Source organism: Pipistrellus kuhlii, unplaced genomic scaffold (genome assembly GCF_014108245.1).
Source record: "Pipistrellus kuhlii isolate mPipKuh1 unplaced genomic scaffold, mPipKuh1.p scaffold_m20_p_13, whole genome shotgun sequence".
In the NCBI taxonomy this organism is placed as follows: Eukaryota; Metazoa; Chordata; class Mammalia; order Chiroptera; family Vespertilionidae; genus Pipistrellus; species Pipistrellus kuhlii.
In genome coordinates, this window is record NW_023425438.1 from 36,523,047 (window position 1) to 36,547,578 (window position 24,532).

Genomic DNA, 24,532 nt, shown 5'->3' on the forward strand with positions numbered 1-24,532 from the left:
AGGAAGAAATCGGTGACAGGAGGGGATGGGGAGCGGCTGGAGAGAGCCTGAGTGACATGGGGAGGGGTGTGAAAGGCTGAGGAGAAGGCCCCAATTAGAAATGAAAAGAGCCCTAACCAGTTTGGCTCAGTAGACAGAGTGTCTGCCTATGGACTGAAAGGTCCCAGGTTTGATTCCAGTCAAGGGCATGTACCATAGTTGCAGGCACATCCCCAGTGGGAGGTGTGCAGCAGACAGCTGATCAATGTTTCTCTCTCATTGATGTTTCTAACTCTCTATCCCTCCCCCTTCCTCTCTGTAAAAAAAAAATATCAATAAAATATACTTTAAAAAATGGGTGAAGCGCATCCAGGATACTGGATGTTGCTTTGAAAGCTGCCTGCCCTTCTATGACACCATCCCTCCTGACTCCTCCACCCCATTGACAAGGAAGCTATGAACACTTCTAAGAGGCAAGGAGGATGGGAGGGGTAGAACTTCAGAAAAGGGCCGAGTTCCATGAAGGGTCCTTGTGGTGTGGGGCCAGCCAGAATTCTTGGATCTGATGTGAACAAGACCCTGGGGATGAAAGTCCCATTCCCATGACAACAGCCATGTAGGGAAAGCTTTTGGGTATCCACAAGGCATAGGGTTGTTTTCACTTAATAACAGTTTTGTTGAGATTTAACTTACATACTCTACTATTTACCAGTTTTTTAACTGTACAATGCAACAACTTCTAGTATATTCACAGAGTTGTGCAACCACCCCCACAATCAATTTTAGAACATTTCCATTGCTTCAAAAAGAAATCCTGTACTACCAGCCAACCCCTTAAACCCCTGTTCTGCCCCTTTCCAAGCCCTAGGCTTTGCCTCTTCTGAACACTTCATATAAATGGGATCATACAGTCGGGCCAGTGTTGCTCAGCGGTTCAGTGTTGACCTATGATCCAGCAGGTCACAGTACGATTTCTAGTCAGAGCACATGCCCAGATTGTGCGCTTGATCCTCGGTGTGGGGCATGCAGGAGGCAGCAGATCAATGATTGTCTCTCATCACTGATGTTTCTCTCTCTCCTCTCTTCCTCTCTGAAATCAGTATAATTATTAATATATTTAAGTGGGATCACACAATAAGTGGTCTTTTGTGACTGGCTTCTTTCACTTAACATAATATTTTCAAGGTTCATCCATGTTGTTGCATGTTTCAGTACTTCATTTCTTTTTATTGCCAAATAATATTCCATAGCACGGATATACTGCCTTTTGTTTATCCATATATCAGTTTATAGACATGTGATTGTTTCCACTTCTGACTATAATAAATAATGCTGCTATGAACACTCATGGACAAGTCTTTGTGTGGACATTTGCCTTCATTTCTCTTGGTGCCCCACTTGGGTGTCCAAAATGACTGGGTGTCTGATGGGGACTTCATGTGTAATGTTTTGAGGGGCTGTCAGATTGCACATGCACCTCTGAAATAGCTACCCCATTTTACATTCCCACCAGTAGTGAACCAGGGTTCCAATTTCTCCACACCCTGCACAACACTTATTATCTGTGCTTTGCATGATAGCCATCCTGGTGGGTGTGACATGGCTCACTGTGGTTTTTATTTTTATTTCCCTTCTGATCAACTTTGAGCTTCTTTTCGTATGCTTATTGGCCACATATATATCTTCTTTAGAGAAATGTCTATTCAGGTCCTTGGCCCGTTTTTAATTGAGAATGGGGTGAGAATATAGATTGTTTGTAACAACACTGATTGACTACTGCATATTGTAAAAAGTTAAAAGGCAAACTGAGGAAAAATACTGATGACAACAAAATATATAAAGAGTTACTATGTTAATAAGTTTTATAAGTCAATAAAAGATACATTAAGTCCCTCCAAGAAATAAAAGAGGTGCATTAAGTCCCAGAAGAGAAAAACACTGATAATCAATTGTTTATCCCTTGCTGGCAAACCAAGAGTCAAATTAGAACACTGTTGCCACTAACAAATTAGTGAACATTTATTTAAAATCATGATATCCATGCTGGTTGGAATAGTTCCTTTTAATAATAATAAATTGCTGTCGAAACAGGCTTGGCTCAGTGGATAGAGCGTTGGCCTGTGGACTGAAAGGTCTCGGGTTCAATTCCGGTCAAGGGCATGTGCCTTGGTTGCGGGCACATCCTCAGTAGGGGGTGTGCAAGAGGCAGCTGATCGATGATTCTCATTCATCGATGTTTCTAACTCTCTATCCCTCTCTCTTCCTCTCTGTAAAAAAATCAATAAAATATATTTTTAAAATAAGCAAATTGCTCAGCCAGCCTACTCTGATTGCTGCATTTCTTCCCTCCTTGTGAATTGGGTTCCATTACCCCCTTTTGCTGATGCAGAAACTGAGATACAGTAGTCACGTAACTTGCCCAAAGTAACTTGCCACCCCACTGATGTGTAACACCTTGCTAGGGGCAGTTTGGAAACACATCAATAGCTAATAAAATGTTCACTCCCTGTCGCCCAGTAGCTCGACTTCCAGGAATCAATGGGAGGAAAGCAGCCAGAGAGGAGCCATGCTGCTCCCTGCGGAGCGTGGGAAAGGACAGCGCATCCCTCCCGACATTGAGCCACGGCCACGGTCACGTCACAACGTGAGTTTGTTAAGGGGAGTGTCGGTCGACGTTAGCTCATAATGTAACACTAAGTGACCTAACGTACCATAACAGACCGCGATTTCTGCGAGTGGTGGGATTGTGGTTCTGCATTCTTCCTTGTCTTTTTCTGTATTTTTACTTTTTTTTTTTTCTCAATCCGCACTCATTCGTGTTACAATCAGAAACAGAGGCTATGGTCTCTTGGTCTTCGGTGGGTGCGTTAAATGCCCAGTTTCCAGGACGAGGGGGCGCGGACAGCGGGGGTGCCGAGTTGGGCCCAGGCCAGGGCCCTCCCGGGCGCCCGGGCTCGGCCCCGCCCCCGTCCCGCCCGCAGCACGAGTTCGCGTCTCCGCTCGCCCGCAGGAGCGAGGAGCCTCCGCGGTGCTACTCCGTGGGCGGGGGCTGGGAGAGCAGGAGCGCGCAGCCCCCGCCCACCCCACGCGCCTCCGTAAAGCCGGCGGGGAGTGTCTCCAGGAGCAGCTCTGCGTTCAGAAAGGAGAGGCCGGATGGCAGCTATTGCGAGTGGTTCGCGGCCGCCTTGGGCAACCTGGAATGGCTGCGGTTCTCTCTGAATCAGGACCTTAAGGGAATCGTCTCCGATCACAAGGTAAGGATCCTCCCCTCCACCGGGAGCTCCTCACACAGTGCTCACCGGGCAGAGGGCACCCACGGGTGTCCTTTTCTGGCTAGCTCGTCCTACTTCACCTCCCCACGGTGGGAGGGCCATTTGGGGGCAACCAGGAAGAGTGAGCACACATACTCGTGTGGGAAAGGGGTGTGAGTGACTCCTGGGCAGGGGAGGAGGGGAAGGGAGGGGTCAGAGGGAAGCGGGGTAGGGGAAACCCAAGGAACTGCTATCTTGGTTCGGTTTGGGACCCTGGGACCCCCATCCTGCTCAGCCCCCTCCTGCCCTCCTCTGGCCGCCACAGGGTTTCACTGCCATCCACTTTGCAGCCCAAAAAGGCCAGCTAGAGTGCCTGCAGGTCTTGGTAGAGGAGTACGAGTTTCCCGTGGACCTGCGCACCAGAAATGGCCAGACACCACTACACCTCGTCATCCACAAGGAAAACAAGAACGTGGTCCTCCCGTGCATTCACTATCTGCTTGAGCACGGGGCATCCCTCAACAGGTGAGTCCAGCCTACGCCCGCTTGGAGGCCGGGCAGATCCATGCGGGACAGGCAGAGGGGCTGCGGAGGGACAAGAATCGGGTCCCATGTGAAGCCCACAGGGTGAACCAGTTAGAAAATTGGGCGGCTCCGGGAGAGGTCAGACCTAGTTCACCTCCCGGCTTTGCCACCTGCTAGCAAACATCGAGACCCCAAGCAAATCACTCCACCCTAAACCTCAGTGCTCTCCAGGACATTGGGGTCACGTGGGCAGCTTCACAAAGCCCAGTGCCTGCGTGCCATCTCCAGGTTGTAACTTAATTAGTTTGGGGCGTGGCCCGGGCTTTGGAAGCTTTAAGAGATCCACGTGTGTTTACGTTTGGGAGCTATTTACTGCCTCCGTGTCTTCAGCTGAAATCTGGGAGGATGCCAGTGCCTGTCACTCTGTGGTACTTGAGAAAATGCATGGGAAGTGCATGGGTGGCAGACAGGAGACTGTTCGCTCCCACAGCACGGACTCCGTGCTGAGTACCATGCCGGAGGCGAGGGACACCGCAGGGAGCGCCCCGAATGCTCCCTGCCCTCCTGAAGCTGACAGCCTCCAGGGCAGGAGCAGACAGTAAAGGGGCACAGCATGAATGAAGAAAATGACCGAGTATGAAGAGAACAAACAGGGGGTGGGGAGGGAAGTGAAAGGGGCAGGAGAGGCTCTTTGGAAGGGGCCGTCGCCTCTAAAGTGGTGACCTTTAAATTCCCACCGGAAGATGGTGAGCCAGCCATGCAAAGAGCCAGAGGGAAGTGTCCCAGGCAGAGTGAACATCGTGTGCAAAGGCCCCGTGCTAGGAAAGAGCGCGGCAAGGTCAGAGGAGGAGGAGGAGGCAGGGCCCTGGGTGCATAGGCTTGTGGAAAGAGGCAGGAGGGCTGGTTGATTTCCGAGGACGAGGTCAGGGGTCTCTGAGGTCCAGCAGACCCAGCTCTCCTCCCAGCAGTTCTGCCCTGTCCACACCCCCGCAACTAAGTCCAAATCCTCCTCCTCCAGCTGAGGGCAGAGAAGGGACATGCCAGGGTCACCCAGTGGGCTGGTGGCAGAGCAGGCCTGGAAGCCGGTTTGCCCGCCAACATGACGGGTAGATGCTCTTTGTCCTTCCTGACCGCCCTCCACCCCTGGGCGGGCCCCCGCAGTAAGACACGCAATGGCTCCACGCCGCTGCACCTGGCCGCGCAGGAGGGCCTGCTGAGCTGTGTGAAGGTCCTGGTGAAGAACGGCGCCGATGTCCACGCCTGCGACGCCATAGGCTGCAAGCCCATCGACTACTGCAAAATATGGAACCACCGCGTCTGTGCCCGGTGAGTGAGAACCGCCCCCCCCCCCCCCCCCCCCGCCTGCCACCCCTTCCCTCTCCCCGCCCCTGAGGGTCTGGGAAGCCAGGGGCTGGGGGAGAAGTCTTAGGAGTTGGCCCCTTCCCAGGATATCATTTCCAGGGGCTTTCCCATCCCTGTGGTTTAGCACTGCCTTCCTGCCCCTGGCTCCTCTTCAGGAGGATAGTGATCGGTCCCTCGGACACTTGCCTCTCACCTCACAGGAAGTAGTTAGCCAGAGGGGCCTTGGTCAGTGGGGGTGCAGCATGTTGCTCATCTCATCTCTGGCAGCCCCTCCTATCCCCTCCCTCCCCCCATCCCTGGCCCTCAGCAGCAGCCAGTCACTGAGGATGACACCTCCTCACCTTGGCACCAGGTTCCTGAAGGATGCCATGTGGAAACGGGACAAGAAGGACTTTGCCTGTGAGATGGGGAAGCTGAAGAGGCTCAAAGGCCAGCTGGCCCTCATGGAGCAGGACTACCAGACTGAGTATCAAGTAAGGCAGGGCTGCCTAGGCATGTGAGCAGAGGCAGGATCCGCCTGTGCCGTTAGTGACGAGAAGCAGTCCCATCCAGATAGCCTCCTTCCCCCGTCCTCTGCCTAAAATTCTACCCTGAGAAGCCACTTCTTTAGGTCAAAAGTCTTGTCTTGTGTTAGAAAGCTAAAGCAGCTTAAATTAGCATTTATGAAGCCCTGTTCCCTAGTGCAGTGCCCCCTTCTGGTGAGGAGGAGAATATCTAATGAGACCCAGGTCCTTGCCTTATTGGGAAGTGCACTGGTTAAAAAGACCCATCTTGCCCTGACTGGTTCCTCAGTGGTTAGAGCATTGGCCTGCAGACTGAAGGATCTCGGTTCGCTTCCCAGTCAAGGGCATATACCTCGGTTGCAGGCTCTCCAGACCCAGTAGGGGCCCATGTGGAAGGCAATCAATAGATGTCTCTCTCTCTCTGTCTCTCTCTCCCCCTCCTCCCTCCCTTCCACTCTCTCTCAAAATCAATGGAAAAAATATCCTGGGTTGAAGATTAAAAATAAACAACCTTCCAGCATACTCTCTGCGAGGCACCTGTTAGACTCTGAGGCTCCACAGACCAATGAGAGGTGGTCTTCTCCCTCAAGGAGCTTAGAGTTTAGTGGAGGAGATGGGCTGTATTCCCACAGAGGAGAAGGGGCTCAGGAGGTGCCAGAAGGATAATACTTAAGAGGAGTCTTTAACGATGGGTAGCAGTTGGCCATATGAGGAAGGAGGGAAGGGCTGACCAGGCTGAAGGAACAGACAGCCCTGTGTTGCGGGAGGCACATAGAAGTGTGTATGCCAAGAAGTACAAATTCAGTACAGTCAGGGGTTCGATGTGACAAGCTAGAGATTTGGCAGGGGCCCAGGTCAATGGCTGAGGAAGAGGGGAGTCACTAAGGGATTGTAAGCAGGTATAATTACATAGGATGCAAGAGCCAAAAAAACCCAGAAAGACGCTGGGAACCCTAATTGGATCCAGAGTGGGGAGGGCTTGGGAGCTGGCAAATCTAGGGCTCCAGCTCTGTTCTGGCCACACTTCTCTCGTTTTCTCAGCCCTCCCTCCTCTCAGTCCTCACAGTCGCCTGTGTCCAGAATAGGCAAAGCGCATCTGTTCCTGTGGCTCTAAACTTTCCCACAGGCCCTTGCAGATCTCCCCTATCTCTTACTGACCTCAGTTGGATCCTATGTCCACTCTCGTTCCAATCCCTCAAGCTAAAGGAAAGCCATGTGCTGACTGACCTAGCTCTGGGGCAAGGCTGATGGAATTATCATGAGAGGCTCAGCCTACGCAGAACCTACCTCCAGTGCTGGGTCAATCTCCAAACCACCTGAGAGCTTAGCAACAGCCTGGGAAGTGAACTAGGAGACAGGGGGCAGGTAGGGGACAGTTCTGTGATGAGCTGAAGGTCAACTGTAGTGGAAGCACAAACAGATGGCCAGACCAAGTGATTCCGACCCAGCCTGGAGAGCCAGCTGTGTCCCCCTACAGGACTGCTCAAGGCCAGCCAAGTCCTTCCAAGAAGCCTGCTCAGATTGGCGCCACCCAGCTCCAGGCCTTCCCAACCTCTCTGCTTTCTCCACCCAGGGTCAAGGATGCAGCTTACACTTCTCATAAACCTTTCTCTCCCATCAAACCAGAGACTCTTAGGGCACGATGTGTCATCATTACCAATATGGGATCCTCCCTCGAGATGCAAGGTTTTCTGTAGGGCAGAGACCACGTCTTCCCCCTCCAGCTGAAGACCTCCCTGAGGGTGGAGGCTGGGTCTCCGTCAGGTTGGAGCCCCTCAGCCCAGGGGCTCCCTTGGGGCAATAGTTGTCTCTCCGTCAGAACAAGGGCTCCCATGAGGCAGGGGATTCTCCCATCAGACTCAGGGCTCCCATCAGACTAAGGTAGGACGTTGTCTGACCAATCACACCCGAGGATCCAAGGGCTATCGCCACAGGCTCTCCTTCCACAGAAGCATAGAGGGAGCAGCCCTCCTCCGCTATCTTATGCCTCTGACATTGCAGAGAGAACAACGGATCCTGAGTCAAGCTGATTTCAAGAAGTGGTTCCATCGCAAGCTACTGCCTCGAGACCAACCTCTGACCCACAACATCAAGCAAGAGCCCCACGCCCGTGCCTGGGCCCTCCCCGTCTCCAAGATCCCCAAGCTGCCCAGACGCTTCCACCTCTCCCCAGAACACCTGCAGCAGATACCACAGCCCAACCTGCGGCCCCTGCTGACACCCAGGCCCCTCTATAAGCAGCCCATAGTGAGGCAGCACAAGCCGTGGAACATTAGCAACAACCCGGCCAGATCCCCCACCGCCCAGCTCGGCTCCCCGCAGGTCATCCGCATGGGTGTGCATCCAGACCCCAGCCACGAGCACGACTTCCGCAGGTTCGTCAAGATCAGGTCTGACGGGCAAGGTGGAGCGCAGCTGCGCACGGTGGCTGGCAAGCAGGTGGCCCCCGTGCCCCAGCTGCCCCTGGAGGTGATAGTCCGGGAGCTGTACCCGCAGGCGCGGCCGTGCAGGATGAAGGTGCCCCAGGGCTTCCACTCGGTCAGCATCAGGGACCTGGACCGGAAGCGGCACATGGGCGACAACACCTTCTGGACCGACACTCTGGCCATGAGCTTACGTGAAACGTTTGATGACACCTTCGTGGCAACAGTGCAAGCCCACCAAGGGCTCCCCATTCTGCCCTGCCCCTAAACACCCCCTTCCCCCCATAAACTTATTTTGGTAGCCTCTCGAGCTGAGGCAGCCTAGTGAGGGCTGAGGTGTGGTCATTTATGTTGCGGACAGGGAACAAGGCAAAGAGACCCACGGGCTTCCCACTACCCCCCCAACAAAAGCCCAGATCCTTGGGGACCCACCCAAGAGATTCAAATTAGGGCAGCAGCCCAGAGCTCAGAGTGGGGGTCAGTCTGTATCCTAAGTGCCGGCATTGTGAAAGGAACATTCTGGTGTCCGCTTTGCACCTCCCTCCCTCCAAACAGCGCACCGGGGACAGGCAGAGGAACCACTGGGAAACCTGCCTCCTCTTCAGACTAAGTCCTTCTGCTACGGACCCAGGCCTCACACTTCACCTCCAGAGCCAGAAGGCGGTGGAAGATGGCTAACTGTCACCCTGCCCATGGCTTCCCTGCCACTGTGGTGTCCGCAGGGCAGGGGGGCATAGGGGCATGTGTGGGGGAAGAAGGACCCATGGCTTTAGTTTGAGACTATGGACATATGGACACACTTGTACTTCCTCCAGGAAGCTAGCCTGCACCCCCTGCTATCCGCTGTACACATCACCACAAATCATTCATTAAACAAACATTTATTGAGTGCTTTCTATGTGCCAGGCACCAAGCAAGGCGCTGTTGATACAAAAACTGAACGACAGTCCCTGCCCTCAAGGAGCTTACAGTCTAGTAAGGAGATAGACCAAGTACATGGGCAAGTATGCCCACAGTGATGTGTGTGGTGTGCTGGAGTGGGCCGGGGGAGGGGACTTTAAAAGCTCCTTGGACGACATTAAATCTTAGGTTGAGAACTAACAAAGACGCCCTGGTGAAGGGAAGGGGAATCAAAGTGGCATCTCTGGATACAGGAGGCCAGGACCCAGAGTGCAAGATGGCAAGCGATGGGGCCAGAGAGGCGAGTGGGAAGCAGGATACCGCGTGTTTCACAGCCATGCCGAGGGTCTGGATTTTGTCCTGAAGGCAGAGGGGAGCCATGGGAGGCTGCAGGCCAGGAAGTGACTTGATCTACTATGCATTTTAGAAAGACAACTCTAGCTGTGGGACGGAGAAGCAGGAGGCGGCTGTCACAATAACCCAGGTGAAAGTTGATGACAATGGGAGTGGCTCTAATCAAGAGATATTAAGGAGGCAAATTTGACAGTTTTCAGAGATTGGATGCGGGGGGCCAAAGGAGAAAGCGGGGATAAAAAGCAGGTTTCTGTTTTGGCTCCTGAGTGATCCTGGGGCGACAGCAGGTACCCAAAAGAGGCAGGTTCGCAGAGGACGGCAGGTGCCCCCTGGGCTGCGAGAGGAGCGTGTGCACCCAAAGGCGGCAGAACCGGTTCAGAAGCCCAGGAGGGGTGCTGGGGCTGGAAGTCAACTCTCACTTCCTTGGCAAAGAGGCAAAGCCATGAGCGTGGACGGGCTCCTCCTGGGAGCCCAGGACAGGACCCTGAGAAACCCCACTGCAGGGGCGAGTGGAGAAGCCTGCATAGGACACCGGAAGAAGCCACAGAGGTAGGAGGAGAAACGGCCAGAGAAGTGCGGCTCAAGGAGCTGGGGGTGGTCAGCCCTGTCGGATGCTGCAGAGACCCAGTGAGGGGTGAGAAGGGCTCAATGGATTTGCACAAGGAGACCACTGGCAACCCCGCAAGAGCACGGAGTGTGGAGCGAATGGAGGAGGCGGAGCCATGTCCTCAGGGTGAGGAACAAAGAGGACAGTGAGGGTGAGCAGGGCCAGCTGTGGCCCAGCAGTGAGTATGATGTTGGCGCCGTGTCTACCTTGGCCCCCCCGGTCTGCATAGGATGAAGGGGCCTGGCGATCCAATTCCCACTGAGAGAAGACCCGGCTGTGCTTGCTGCTCCTTCCAGGGCAGGGGGAAGGCTGGTATTGTTGAGAGAGAACAGGAGACGCAAGAGCCAAGGAAGTGAAGGGCTACAGTGGGACCTGAGGCGGGATGTGGAGGAAAGATGTGCAGCACAGGGACTTAGAGATACTACGTGTGCAGCCCATCGCTGCACCTGCTACCCTGGCTGTGAGGTATAAGACATGGCCAGGAACGGCTCTCGTGGGGACTTCATTCCGGGATGTACTGCCAAGGGTCTGCAAGGCACTGTAGTTGGAGTGCAAGGTTAACAGATGCTGGTCTGTGCCTGGGACCTCGCCTGCCTTCTCAGAAGCCTGAGCCATCTCCGCAGGGGCCGAGCACACAGACAAGAGGGCCAGGCCCGTGTGCTCTCAGCGACGCACGGCTTCCTCCACTAGGCCTATTTCTGAAAAAACAGGCTGTGGCCCGGACTGCTGGCAGTCGAGTTTTGTTTCTCCTTGAGCCTGACATAGAATTCTGCCAGAAACCACTCCTTTTCTCCAGGGGAAGACTTATAAATAGGGCATTGTAGATGTTGCTCTGAAAATCTAACCCAGTCCCAAACTGCTCGCTCGCTCTCTGCACACCCCCCGCCCCACTTGACAGTCATGGAGCCTTAGGGAAAGAAGAGATAGAAGAAAAGACGGTGGTGGGGGAGCATAAGAAAGGCTGCATCCACCTGCCACTCCCCACCCCCTGACCAGGCTCAGCTCTTCCTTCTGCCCCTTCCCACTTAGGGACAAAGAACAGTCCCTTCGGAAAGCAAGGCCAGTCCCAGAACAGGAACCCCTGCCTCGGAACAGCCCGTCCAGGCCGGGGCAGAAGGTCAACAGGAAGAAAGGAAGATGAAGAACCTTCAGGGGATTAAGGCAACAGTACCACCTAGAATCTTTATTCAAACTGTATCAGACTTGGACAGGAATCACAGTTCAACAGCAGAAACTATTTCCTGGGAATTGCCAAGCCATGGCCCGGCCCCATGGGCCATCCATCTGCCCAAAGACCCTATCCCTGCCTGCTCTCCAGCCTCAAGGCCCCTGCCCTGCCCACCTCGACGGAGCCAGCGCCTCCTGACCCAGCGTGGAAGGGTGGGCGGGCCACGGAGCTCAGCTTGTACACAGGCAGGTGGGCCGTGGCCTCCGCCACGCAGGCTCCGCCCCTGCCCTGGTGCCTCTGAGGTCACCGCCTCTAGCAGCATCAGGTCTGAGCCCAGCTGAGCGTCCTGAGGAAGGCGGGGATGGAGGCTCTGGGGAGACTTGCAGGAAGTCAGGCCAGGGCTGGGGGATGGAACCTTCCAGGCTCACAGAGAGGCCCGGGGGCCCGGCTCTCCTGATCTCGCCCCAACATCCCCTCCCCGGGGGCGTCAGTACATCTTCTGACGACTGGGCAGAATGGCCTCTTTGATGAAGGAGAAGACAACCAGGATCCCTAAGCGTTTGCCCCGCTTGCCTTTGGTGAAGTAATTGGAGACCACGTCATCTGCGGAGACACGGGCAGGGGGGTGAGTGTGTGTGTCTGGAAGGGAGCACAGCCCTCCCCACCGGAAACCGAGCGTCTCGGTCCCAGGGCTGGGCTCCGGCTCCCCCAGCCGCCTGGGGCCTTGCTGGCCTCCCACCGAGACCCCGCACACAGCCTGCTCACCTCCTGGCTGCACGGTGGAGGGCAGGACGTTCTCCCCGGCCGACAGGGACACGAAGAACGCAAACGGGATTATCCACAGACAGAAAGTGAAATAGGCCAGGACCTAGCAACGAGAGACACTGAGAAGAGGGCGCCCCCGGAGGTGCTGTATCTGAGAGAGGTGGTCAAGGCTGCACAGAAGCCCCCACACCTGGTCTCTGCAGGGGGCCAGGGCCTGGGAAGCAGAGAGAGGGCATCCTCTCACATGGAGGTAGGTCAGTGGGGAGAGGTGCGGGCTGAGGAGGACTCATGCAGCCACAATCCCCAATCACTGGTCGCTGGGATGGGAACTTCTCTGACCCCCATGCCCCAAAGAAGCGCTCTGTTCTCCCCCAGGGGTCCGGACGGCAGCGGGAGGGCATGGAAAAGCCGGAGGGCAGAAGGCCTGGGCAGGCACTGGGGGGAACCAGGGTTTGGGGCTGCAGCCCACCGGACCTGTGAAACCTGCATCACACGAGGCCCCTCCACCCTCCTTTCCTGGCCTCCGGGCGTTAGGCGGGGAGCCTGGGAGACCCAGAGGACTCACTAGGGGACAGCCGTGTCTCCCCATCTCAGCCGAAGGGGTCCCTGTTCCTCCTCCACACCGCTTTCTAAAACCATCTACACTAAGTTTTAAACAAAGAGTTATCCCTCAATAGGCTCAGTTTCAAATCATAGCTCGGTTCACTAAGCAAATCACGCAAGTCCCCTTTATCCTTCTGGCCCTGTTGAGAGTGTGATGTACTAAACGCTTCTTACCTCTGAGAAAGGATAATATTCCTCCGCAAAAAACTGAAATGCTAGGTAATGATTCACCACCACTAGTCCTGTTGAGGGAATGGAGAGTCTGTTAGTCTGCGGGGAATAGCATAGAAGCCGGACTTTTCACTTTCAAAAGGCTCTGGGAGCTGGGAGCCCTGAGCTTTAGTCCTAACTTTACACCCGACTCACAGACTCAGCTCTCCGTTTGTTAAAATGGGCGAGTTGGCCCCCACCCGCCCCCTGCAGAGGGCATCTGAGTAAAATCAGGAGGCAGGGGAAGCCCTGGGGATGTTATGAAAAAGAGACGTCGGGGCCGCATCCTCCAAAGCCCCAGGACCATTAAGCCGGCTTTCGGTGAGTCCTCCAGGGCTCTCCTGTGGGCAGCGGGAGGAGGAAGGCACGGGTGTGAGGTCACATCCTCCCAGGAGATCCACTCCAAACTCGGCAGCAGACAGGACGCCTCAAATGAAGAGCACTCCTCAAGAATAAAAGGGCACAGTTTGCTAGACACGTTGGGGGTGCAGTCTGAGGGTTCCTCAACATTCTGGTGGACAGGGTCTTTCCTTAACCTGCCCCAAGGTGAGGCCCACTGGTCTAAACTCCTATGTTCTGGGCCCCACAAATCTCCTTAGTGTGCAGCCGAATTTATTGGGGGATGGAGAGAAAGAGCAGATCCTGGAGACAGGCTGCTCAAGACAGGCACCCTGGCCTGACCCCAGCCTGGCAAAGGGCAGGCATCAGAACAAAGCACCCCCATGCGCACCTGTCACAGACACCTCTCAGCCAACAGGCACATCTCCTCTCCTCCCTTGCCTCTCCCTTCCAAGGCAGACACTGCGCCACCACCCTGCCTAAGCACTGGAGCGCTAGGAGATGCTGAGAGGCAGGATGGTGCCTTATGCCCACAAAACCTTTCAGGAAAACTAAGGCGCCTGAAGGGCGGCCTGCTCCGCAGGGCAGGAGTGGAGGGTTGTGGTGGAGGACGCAAAAGGGCCTGGTCTCCAGGGAAGAGTTCCCCACCCAAAAGCCTTCGGCAAAATCATACCAAAGGCACGCGGAGAAGGAACCAGGTCTAGCTTTCACACTGCCCTCCTTGTGGATAATATTCTCCCCAGGTTCTCCCACAGAAACAGAAAAGTAGTTCTATAAAATCCCCAATTCCACCTGATGTCCTGACCGAAGGCTAGGATGACCCATAATGATTACTGGGAGAAAGGGCAATGCTGGTAACCAAAAACTTCCCAGAGCTTTTCTGTGAATACCTACAAATAGCTCTAAGTATCTGCTTATGCCAACTGAGTCCACACATCAGCTTTTGACAGAAAGAGAGGCTAAGGCCCAGAGAGGGGAAATGACTCTCTAGGGTAGGGGTGTCGAACTCAATCAGAGAAGGGGCCAAAATCTAAAATCCAGCCTAAATCGCGGGCCGAATGGTTTACTGAACAGTCATAAACTGTCATTGTGATGGAAACGCAGCGGAGTGCAGTGATGACAGCGCGGTGCGGGCCACATTGCAAGGCCTGGCGGGACGGATTTGGCCCGCGGGCCTTGTGTTTGACACATGTGCTCTAGGGTCAGGGCAAAGGCAAGAAAAGGCCGGAAGGCCAGGGTCCTCCCAACACATGCATCAACCCCAAGGCCGTCGGCAGGGCGCCCCCAGCCCCATGAAACTACAGTCCTAATGCTGGGCCAGCGGACCGGATGGGGAGCTGCCCACCTGCTGAACTTTCCCTGAACAAGTAGTTTCTTAGGGGCTCCAAGTACTCAGCAAGCCCACTTTTCTCTCTTCCCAAGCCTTCTTCAGACTTACCTCCCTGCAAAAGCCATCCCTGTCTGAGCACCCCCGCCCCCACTCCCGCCAAATTCTAGTCTCTGGAGTCAGGTGGGCTCTAGGCTTCCCACACGTGTGGAGGACTTCGCGCTCTGCCTCTGCTCTCTAGAACCCCTTCAGTGCCATGAGCTGGCTGGGCACAGCCAACTACCTCAGTTGCCTCCTCAACTCTGCCCCCTCTCACCGCACGACAGGATGAAGTTGGGCGAGGTCAGCATGATGAAGGGGAAGGTCTGGAGGAGGCCAAAGTAGACGAGGTTGGTGAAGAGGCCCACGCCAATCATGCAGGTGGGGAAGCGCTCAAAGACGTAGAGGCCAATCAGCACAGCCGTGGAGAACTGAAACAACCAGAGGCACACAGTGCAGGGAGCCTCCTCCAGGCAGTCTTCCTGGACTCATTAGCCCCCGGCCCGCTTGGGGCAACGCTAGGTTCATGCTTCAGTCTCACCTCATTTCAGTCACAGGTCTGATCTCCCCACCTCGCCTCTCAGGTGGCATCTTTAAAAGGTAAGCATCTTTCAATGCCATTCTCAAAGTGTTCGACGGCAACCCACAGTAAGAAAACGTTTACACTGACCCCCAAACACACACACACACACACACACGATCCAAGTTCAAAGTTCAATTCTAGTCTTTTCTAGTCCACCTTTTAGGCTAAATTATGACCAAATGAACTGGTCACACAACCCAATAATGAATCATACGTGCAGTATGAAAACGCTGTTCTGAAGCACTTAGCTGCCAGTGCTCACCAAAGGACAGTTGGTTAAATGGAAGTCAAATTCCTGTACCTACGTCCATGAGGGGGACCTCTGAACCCAGAGCCACTAACTCCCCACCTCAGGCCAGGCTCAGAGTGGAAGTGGCTGCTGACACCTGAGAGGCACTGGGCTCCCGTCCACATGTGCTCCCCCCGCCCCGCCCCACCCCCCCGAGTTCCTGCAGCTGACAGGATTCTATCCACCAGCAGTCACTCCTGCGTCTTTGACATCAAGGCTTTGTGCCTTCAGAAAGAGAAACTTTCCGTGAGACCTGGGGAGGGCAGGGCCCGGGCCAGGGAAGGTATCTCCCTCTTAGGACTAATCCCTCGATCCAACGAGAAAGAGGGCAATGAGCAAGTATTCAAAACTGTCCTTAAGGGTCCTCTCCGTTCTGAATGCTGTGAGCAGAGCGAGGGGCTAGGGACAGTGGAAGAGAGCCGAGCCAAGGCAAAGCCACGGTCCTGTCCACAGAGAATGAGCACTCAGCTGCCACCTTCAGAGACAGAGAATGGGGTCTGCAGTGAAGCAATGCGACTTGGGTAAGGAGGCAAAGACCTGGGCCCAGGAGAGCAGGACCGCCGCGCCCCCCCCCCCCCCCCCCCCCCCCCCGCCCAAAAAAAACAGGGCAAGATACAGGGGTGGCAGCCTCAGGAAACAGCAGGGATCAAGTCTCATCATCCATGCCCCACTGTCCCCCCTTCTTCTTTTTGAGGCAGGGCGATAGGTGAGGGTGAAGCTAGTGGGTGAACCTGGGGGAAGAGGCCACTTACCCAGATCATGTATTTTATGATCCTGCTGGTGGCCACTGTGTACTCTTCTATCAGTTCCGCCAGGTAATAGAGTCCGGCCGCTTAGGAGGGTAGGGAGGGTGGACAAGAAGAGGATCAAGCGGAGAGAACATTAGCCAGGGTCACTCCCGCCATCACCGTCACCCCTTTCCCTGCAGCTGGGTCCCCGTGACCCCGCATGGACTCCAGAAGTCCAGGAACAAACCCAACAACCCATGCGCTGCCCTGCAAAGTCTGAAGAAGTAAAACTTCTTCATCAGGGCAACGAAGCAGAGACTTCGCAAAAGTGGAAAAAACTTGTATCAGATGCTTCGGCACTCTGCTAACCTCTGACCCCATACAGAGGCATTTCCTCCGCTCATTCAGTCAATATCTGCCGGGCACTTCATATGGGCCAGGTGCTGGGCGGCTGAGTGCTGCGAATGCAGCAAAGACAATGTCCCTTTCGGACCCAGCTAGAGGTGAGCGTGGGGGTCAGGGGGAGGAGGGGAATCCGAGGATTCCAGGGTGACAAGTGCTATTGTAGGGAACGGAGGGGCATCAAATCCCACGGCGGGCTTCCCGGAGGAGGTGAGATCTCTGCTGAGATCCACAGTAGGAACCAGCCAGAAGGGGGTTAGCGGGTCAAAGTTAAAAAGAGTAAAAAGTTCGAAGGCCGAGCCCGCAGGCGAAAGGGCGGGTGGGCGCGGCGGCGGCAGGCGGGGCGCCGCGGGGCGCTGAGAGCCACTCCCGGCGCCGCGGGCGGGCGGCGGTGACACCGGGGAGGACCCGCAGTCGGCGGGCGGCCGGGGTCAGCGGGAGGGGCAGGGCCAGGCGGGGCCGGAGGAGGGGCGCGAGGCCCGGGAGCACCAGGCGGGGGTCTCCGGGAGCTCCGGCGCCCCAGCGGGGCGGCCCCCGCGAGCGCCGCCGCCGGGGAAGGAGGGAGGGACGGAGGGGGCCCCGCGGGCTGGGGTCGCGCGCTCTCACGCTCTCACCGACGGCCAGCGTGATGAAGGACACCTGGATGAAGAGCGACAGCCAGCTCAGCACGTACATGAACCACATGGCGCCCCCGCCCCGCCCGGCCCCCGACCGCCGGGAGGGGCCTGCGCGCTCGGGCTCGGACTACAGGCAGCCGCCGCCACCGCTACCGCGTCCCCGCCCCGCGGACGGCAGGACCGCCGTGCGCCGCCGCCGCCGAGAGGAGCCGGGCCCGAGCGCCGCCCCGGCCGGGTCTGGAGCAGCGCCGCCCGCCGGGCCGGAGGGCCAACTGCAGCTGCCCCGCGCGGTGCACGCCGGCGGGTCGCCAGGCTCCCGGGCCTGCACCGAGGACGGTGATGCAACCCCCGGGCAAGCGGGACGGTCCCGAGCGGCGGGGATGCGGCGCCGGTAGACGGGCTCGGAAGGCCCACTTTCGGCCCCTCCCGGTGCACTCCCGCGCCAGCCTGGAGAGGGGTGCAGGGCAGGGGAGGGCCCCCTGACCTCACCTCTCCCCCCACCCGCCAGCCCAGCAACACCGGTCCAGAAGCCTCCAGGCAGGTTTTCTCCAGGCTTTTTCTTGCCCCGCAGATTAACGGGGGCAGCACTGTTGAATGCCTTTTTCCCCAGGCGCTGTGCTGGGCGAGATGCTGTTCTTTTCTTTCTTTCTTTCTTTCTTTCTTTCTTTCTTTCTTTTTTTTTTTTTTTTTTTTTTTTTTTTTTTTTTTTTTTTTTTTTAAGGCGCTGTGGTCTTGATGGATATTGATTCGATAACGTAGATCGTTTCGTGGATAGGTTTACCTTGGCTCAGGTTATAAATTTGTTTTTTTTTGTTTTTTTTTTTAAATATATTTTATTGATTTTGTACAGAGAGGAAGGGAGAGAGATAGAGAGTGAGAAACATCGATGAGAGAGAGTCATCGATCAGCTGCCTCTTGCACACCCCCAACTGGGGATCTGCCCGCAACCAAGGTACATGCCCTTGACCGGAATCGAACCCAGGACCCTTCAGTCCCCAAGCCGACGCTCTATCCATTGAGCCAAACCGGTCCCGGCATAAATTTGGAAAGCCGTTCAGGCAGGAGTCAGGGCGCCTTTGGTCCGTCATCCTTGAGCCTAAATCTCTCTCTGGCTGAGTTCCTTTGGGGTACAGTCTGCACCTCTGTATCTCCTACAACTTGCCCAGTGCAGGCTATGCCAGGCGCCCACTAGGCGCTGAATGCATTTACGACATTAACTACATTAACTCTGCGAGTTACTGAAGCGGCCCGAGGAGCCCGGGCAGCCTTTGTCAAGAAGTCCCCCCTCTAGTGGCCGAGACAGGCATGCAAAAACAGTACGTATATGGCATGCTTCTCGTCTCCGAATAGTATTTTCCATGCATAAAAATAAGTACATAACCTTTAAAAAATTAAACATAGAATTACAGCAACTCCCCTCCTAGGTATACCAACAAGTATTGAAAGCAGGGATTCAACGAGGTATTTGTACACCCATGTTCATAACAGCGTTATTCACATTAGTCAAAGGGTGGAAACAACGCACATGTCCGTCAACAGATGAATGGATAAGCAAACTGTGGTGAGTAAATACTATGAGATATTACTCAGCCTTAAAAAGACCTGCGATTATGACACCTGATACAACATGGACGAACCTTGAAGACATTATGCTAGGCGAAATAAACCAGACACGAGAGGACAGATATTGCATGATTCCACTCCCTTGAGGTATCTAGAGTGAACAAATTCACAGAGACAGAAAGTAAAATGGTGGCTGGGGCGGGGGAGAGGGCTACGAGGAGTTAGTGTTTAATGGGAAGATGAAAAGTTCTGGAGACGATGGTGCCACAAGTGTGAATGTATTTAATGCCACCAAACTGTACACTTAAAATGGTACACTTCATTTATCATTTACCATGATAAAAAAAAATACATAAGGTAAACCCTGGCTGGGTGGCTCAGTTGGTTAGAGCATCATCCTAAACCTTCCTTGGCCCCAGCTACCCCATCCACAAAATGATCTACACCATCGAATTAATATCCATCAAGACCATAGCGCTTCATCTAAAAACCTATAGGAATTTTGAGAGACAAGCTCTAATTGTTCTCCCCTGCAGGCTTGTTCACCCCCAACTGCCCTCCTTTGCTAGCCTGGTCCCTCCCAACAGCCCTCCCCTGCTGGCCATCTTGCGTCCATATGGGGGCAGCCATCTTTGACCACATGAGGACAGCCATCTTGTGTGTTAGAGTGATGGTCAATTTGCATATTACGCTTATTTAATTAATTAATTTATTTATTTACTAAAATATATTTTATTGATTTTTTACAGAGAGGAAGAGAGAGGGATAGAGAGTTAGAAACATCGATGAGAGAGAATCATTGATCAGCTACCTCTTGCACACCCCCTACTGCGGATGTGCCCGCAACGAAGGTACATGCCCTTGACCGGAATCCAACCTGGGACCTTTCAGTCCGCAGGCCGATGCTCTATCCACTGAGCCAAACCGATTTCGGCAATATTACTCTTTTAATAGATAGGATATTTGGTCTCTGCCCCCTAGTTTCTGACACAGAACTCCCAAAACGCTTGTGATTTCCTCACTGGTGGAAGTGATAGCAGTGTCTCATGCAGCACTCCTAAAACCCTTGGAATTTCCTGGGTGATAGGAGCATCTTTTATTCTAACGAAGGACTATCAGTGGGCTCCTGGATAGCTTCAGATGGGATCTGGTCATGGGAAAGACCAAGCCATGACTAGAAGCTTGGAACTTTCAACCGCAACCCCCACCCTCCAGGGAGGGACAAGGGGCTGGAAATAGTTAATAATCAATCATGCCTATATGATGTATCTTCCACATAAACCCCTAGTGAGCCATGTGGTTTCCTCTGGTCTCTTAAAGCTACTTGCCTTTGCTGTCTGGGTAATTCTGCCTCCAAGCCATTTGACCAGTGCGCTGGGTCCTGCTTTATCTCCCTACAGACAGCTTGGTACCTGGCTCTCCTTCTCCCTCTACCTTTATACTTGTAAGAGCTTATGAGCATGCCTCCATGTTCTGTCTTTGGCCACCTCCCCTCACCTTTGGTCCTCTCCAGCATCTTCACTAACTCACATTCTCACACTCACACACACGTACACCTTCATTGCTCCCAAGGCCTGGGACAGACAGTCAAGTTAGTTGGTTCTGTGGTCCCAGTGGCCTTCGTGGCTGGGGCCAGTGCATCCCCAGGGGCAGGGAAGGTCAGAGATATGGGGATGAAAAGGCTGCATGGGCCCTAACCGATTTGGCCCAGTAGATAAAGCATTGGCCTGCAGACTCAAGGGTCCCAGGTTCAATTCCGATCAAGGACACATCCCCAGTAAGGGGCATGCAGGAGGTAGCTGATTTGTGTTTCTCTTTCATCGATGTTTCTAATTCTCTCTTCCTCTCTGCAAAAGAAAAATCAATTAAAAAAAATTTTTTTAAAGGCTGGAGGGTGCGTGTATGGACAGCTGACATTCTCTGGGCCTGGCTGTGTTGGCTGCTGCCCTCTAGTGGTGGTCAGAGGAACTGGAAGGCCCGAAGCCTGGGCTGGTTCAAAACCTACAGGAATTTTGAGAGACAACTGCCAGTCTTATATTAGGAAGGGCCCTCCAGGGCCAGGAGGGCCAGCCCCACCAGCGCACAAACACACATTATACACAGCTGGAGCCAGGATCCACATCAGCATCCGGGCCTCTGCTGCCCCTGCCTGCCCTGGCTACAGACAATGATTGTTGTGTGAGACGCCATGAAGGCAGAGACAGCAGAGACAGGCCTGGAGACCCAGGTTCCTCTTCTCTCCTCATCCTCTCCGTCCCTGTGTAGCTCCTTCCCTGCCAGCTCCCGAGCCCCAAAAGAAGCACAGTGTGGGGGTAGGAAGATTTAAGGACATGCTACCTCCCACTCCACTCCACCCTTAACACACACAGTGTCCCCTCTCTAAGGGGCCTACATCCTAAAGAGGCATTTTTTGTGTGACAGTCCATGTAGTCAGCAGGTTTGGTTAATATCTTGCCTCTCGGCTCTCGGTTCTGCAGCAAATCCGCACAGCCAAATTCTAGCAAGAGACAACCCACAAACAGTGAAAACAATGACCGCTGCTGTGTCCATATCATCTATTTGTCCCTGCAATGTAGGCCTCCCGACCCTGTTTCTCTGCTTCGCCTCTGCTCCCCACCCACGCAGCTGCCCCCCCCCCCCCCCCCCCCCCCGTCACATGCCTGGGGCCCCATCTCAGGTGGCCGAGTTAAAGAGCTTTCTAGTGACAAGTCCTCAAAGGGCTCTGTTAATTGCCTCAGCATTGTCTGCAGCTAAGCTGCTAGGCCCGAAAGAGAGGACTGTGAAGGGGGCAGGGGCGAGGAGAGGGTGTGAGGCTGGGGAATGGCAGCAAAGAATGAGGTGGGGAAGGAAAGCAGCCTGGGACTTTGCACACATCACATAAAACCCTTGCAGAGCTAGCACAGTCTCTCTCTCTCCCTCTCTCTCTCTCTCTCTCTCTCTCTCTCTCTCTCTCTCTCTCTCTCTCTCTCTCTCTCTCTGTCTCTCCCTGCCAAGTCCTCTCATGTAGCCATTCCTCGAATGGAACTCTGTCACATCCCATTGCTTGCCTCCTTCACATTTGCAAATTTCGGGGGCAGCATATCCATCACTCCTCCTGAGCGCCTGTGCAGCTGGAGTCAGGTGCTCCCAGTAGTGGGGGATGAACACGTGGAGACTGAGGGGCTGCCACCAAATCTCCTCTTTTTCTCTTCCTAACTACTTTGTTTGGAGCAGCCAAGGGCCCTGCTTTGCAAATAAGACAAAACTCTGTCACCAGCCTCAGCCCGGTCATTGGAGGGGTGAGTGGTGGCAGTCCGAGGAGGGGAGGGGGTGTGATGCGTATCAAATGCAAACAAACCACGTTAGCACTGTGCCCCGTTGGGACCCCTCGGCATTCTCGCTCTCTGTCTGCACAGAGACAGAGTTGGCCAGTTCCTTCTCTTTCTGTGGCGTTCTTGCCTGAGAGTCAGACTCTGCAGCCTCACCTTTTCACCGGACAAACTCCTACTCATTCTTCAAGACCCAGCTCAAATGTTATCAGAGAGGGCTGTGGGAGTTTGCTCATTTCCGTGTCACCAGTGCCCAGCCCAGGGCCTGGCACAAAGAACCATCCGTCTACAGGGGTGACCTCCGCAGCTGTACTTCCGCTGGGTCACCCCTTGAAGGGGTCGATCCTTGACCCCAATTGGTCAAACAGATTCTCTTTCCTAGAACTGGAAGCAGAGCCAGAGAGAGAGAGAGCTAGATAGGCTTGTATGCAGTATATGGTGCTTATCCATTAGAATGTTAACTTGACGCCCTTGCGGGTGTTGTTCAGTGGTTAGAGCGTCAGCCTGTGAACCGAAGGGTCTCAGGTTCAATTTCTGGCCAAGGGCATGTACCTGGATTGTGGGTACACTCCCTGGCCCAGGTCGGGGCGCATGCAGGAGGCAACCGATTGATGTGTCTCTCTCACATCGATGTTTCTCTCTTCCCCACCCTCCCTTCCACTCTCTCAATGAAAAAAAAATATCCTGGGGTGAGGATTAATGACAACAAAAAAGCATGAGCCCAATATGTGGAGGACAGCGGAGGCCAGGGGCTGATGTGTGAGTAGGGTCCGGGGTGTGTGGCCCAGGCTTTGCGGATCCCAGTTCAGGCCCTTCCTATCCCTGCTTCCTCCCCACCAAGCGCCACCGAGTTTCTGCACCCAAATTGCCCCAGGGGAGGAGGTTCCAGGGCCCCACCGATGCTGACCTGAAGGCTGAGCCCCACCTGTCCCCCTGCCCGCAGCACTGACTCCCTCCTCCTTGTCCAACCCTGATGTGAGTGGTTCTGGGTCTTGGCTGCGCCATGTTAAGGGTCAGACGAATGGGTCAGAGGCTCTGGGTTGGCACCCAGGCAGCAACAGTTTCCAAGTGCCTTGTTTGCCCAGGGCAGCCCCCTGTTTGCACAGGGTTTGCACAGGGCAGCCCACTGTTTGCACAGGGTTTGCCCAGGGCAGCCCCCTGTTTGCACAGGGTTTGCACAGGGCAGCCCCCTGTTTGCACAGGGTTTGCACAGGGCAGCAGGAGGGGAGCCACTGCCCTGCGAGAAAGAGGAGCACACGAGAGCATGGAGCCGCTGGAGTCCGAGTCCCCCCACCCACTTCTGCCGTCAGGCAGGGCTGCAGAGAGGTTGGCAGTGGCGTGGTCAGCCTGCCCAGCCTGCCCTTCCTTCTCCCCTCCCTTCCAGCCCCTGTCCAGCCCGGGGCAACTCCCTGCAGCTCTCCCGGCTCTCCCGCCCTTGAGACACTCTGAGGCATGGCTCTGGAACCCTAAGGAACCCTCTCATCCTGGCCCCCCGGTCTGCACAGACCCTCCTCCCTGAACCTTTATTTCACACACAGACTCCCCTGCTCCTTCTCTCTGCTGATCCAGTTCCTGTGAAGGACCCACTTAGCAACGCTCCTCCCGGAAGCTGCCTGAGTGCTCCAGCCTGTGCCAAGCCCTGTCTGCCCTGGTTTCCTGTTCGCTCCCAGAGTCCACAGTCCTCACTGTACGCATTTACTGCCCCCTCGTGACTTCTGGGCTTCTTATTGCGCTCCGGGATTAACACCTTGCCTGCCGGCCCGTCTGTGAGACCCAGGGGTGCCCACCCCAGGCTGGCCGAACCCCCGGGCTAGGCGCGTGGGGAAGCTCAGAGCTGGTGCACTGGGTGCTGCTCCCTCCCTGTCACCTCCCCATGCTGGTGTCAGACAGGGCCCACCCTCAGGAGGGTCCTGAGAGAGTGAGGCTCAGTGGGAGCGGGTGCCCTCTCTCACACAAAGATGCAGCCATGGCCGCCGGGATGGGTACCCTGGGGAAGGAAACTAGATCATTTCTTCATTTCCTCCCCGAGCTGCTGTCTCTGAGCCCAGCACACTAGGTGAGCTGCCTTCCCCAGGCATAGTGCCTGTCCCAGCCAGCCTGCGTGGGTCCCCTCTCGGCTGCCTTCCATGCCCCTTCAGGATGGGCAGCGGCAGTGACAAGCGTCTGAAACCACAGCCAGAGGCCAGTGAGAGGCCGGAAGCAGCATGTGCTGGTTTCGGGGCCACTCTGGCCAGCTGCACACAGTAGGGGTGGGCGTGGGGGTGGGCAGCCACAGGAAGACAAAGCTAAGTGCACATCTCTGCCGACCAGCAGCAGCAGAATCACAGCTTCGGAGAGCAGCTCCGTCTCCTCGCCAGTTCCATCGGCAGCCTTGATGAGAGTGGAACAGGCAGCTGCTCCCCCTCCGGGTCAGACTGAGGAATGGCGTGTCACAGACCTCAGAGGCTGACAGGCGACCAGCCTCACCCACTCACACCGAGAGAAGCACGTAATACAGTCCCCACACAGCCCGCCTGTGGGGGGCAGACACAGGCACAGAGACACATGGGGCTCACTCACAGACACGTACCCATGGGACTCACTCATAGAAGCTACCAGACTGACGGAGACACCAAGTACACCCGGGGGCACAAGCAGACCCACAGACGCACCCAAATCAATCTTCCCCGGTTGAAGGACGCCTTTGG

The 24,532-nt window shown here is 55.2% G+C and overlaps 2 protein-coding genes across 3 annotated transcripts; one reads left to right on the forward strand and one right to left on the reverse strand.

Annotated features, from left to right (window-relative positions):
- The first annotated feature begins 2,819 nt into the window (after positions 1-2,819).
- Positions 2,820-9,514, forward strand: ANKRD53 (ankyrin repeat domain 53). Its single transcript, XM_036436125.2, has 5 exons — positions 2,820-3,233; positions 3,556-3,755; positions 4,917-5,081; positions 5,470-5,590; positions 7,622-9,514. The coding sequence occupies exons 1-5, from the start codon at positions 2,820-2,822 to the stop codon at positions 8,309-8,311; spliced, it is 1,590 nt and encodes a 529-aa protein (XP_036292018.1). The 3' UTR covers positions 8,312-9,514.
- Positions 8,909-17,290, reverse strand: TEX261 (testis expressed 261). Of its 2 annotated transcripts, none has more exons than XM_036435663.2 (6): positions 16,972-17,290; positions 15,980-16,059; positions 14,633-14,786; positions 12,615-12,682; positions 11,838-11,956; positions 8,909-11,675 (listed from the first exon to the last, which is right to left on the reverse strand). In XM_036435663.2, exons 1-6 carry the CDS (start codon positions 17,039-17,041, stop codon positions 11,672-11,674), a joined length of 495 nt encoding a protein of 164 aa, XP_036291556.1. In that variant the 5' UTR covers positions 17,042-17,290; the 3' UTR covers positions 8,909-11,671. The 2 variants fall into 2 exon arrangements, with proteins under 2 accessions (XP_036291556.1, XP_036291555.1); XM_036435662.2 differs by having other exon boundaries at positions 11,838-11,940; positions 16,972-17,177.
- Positions 17,291-24,532: the final 7,242 nt, after the last annotated feature.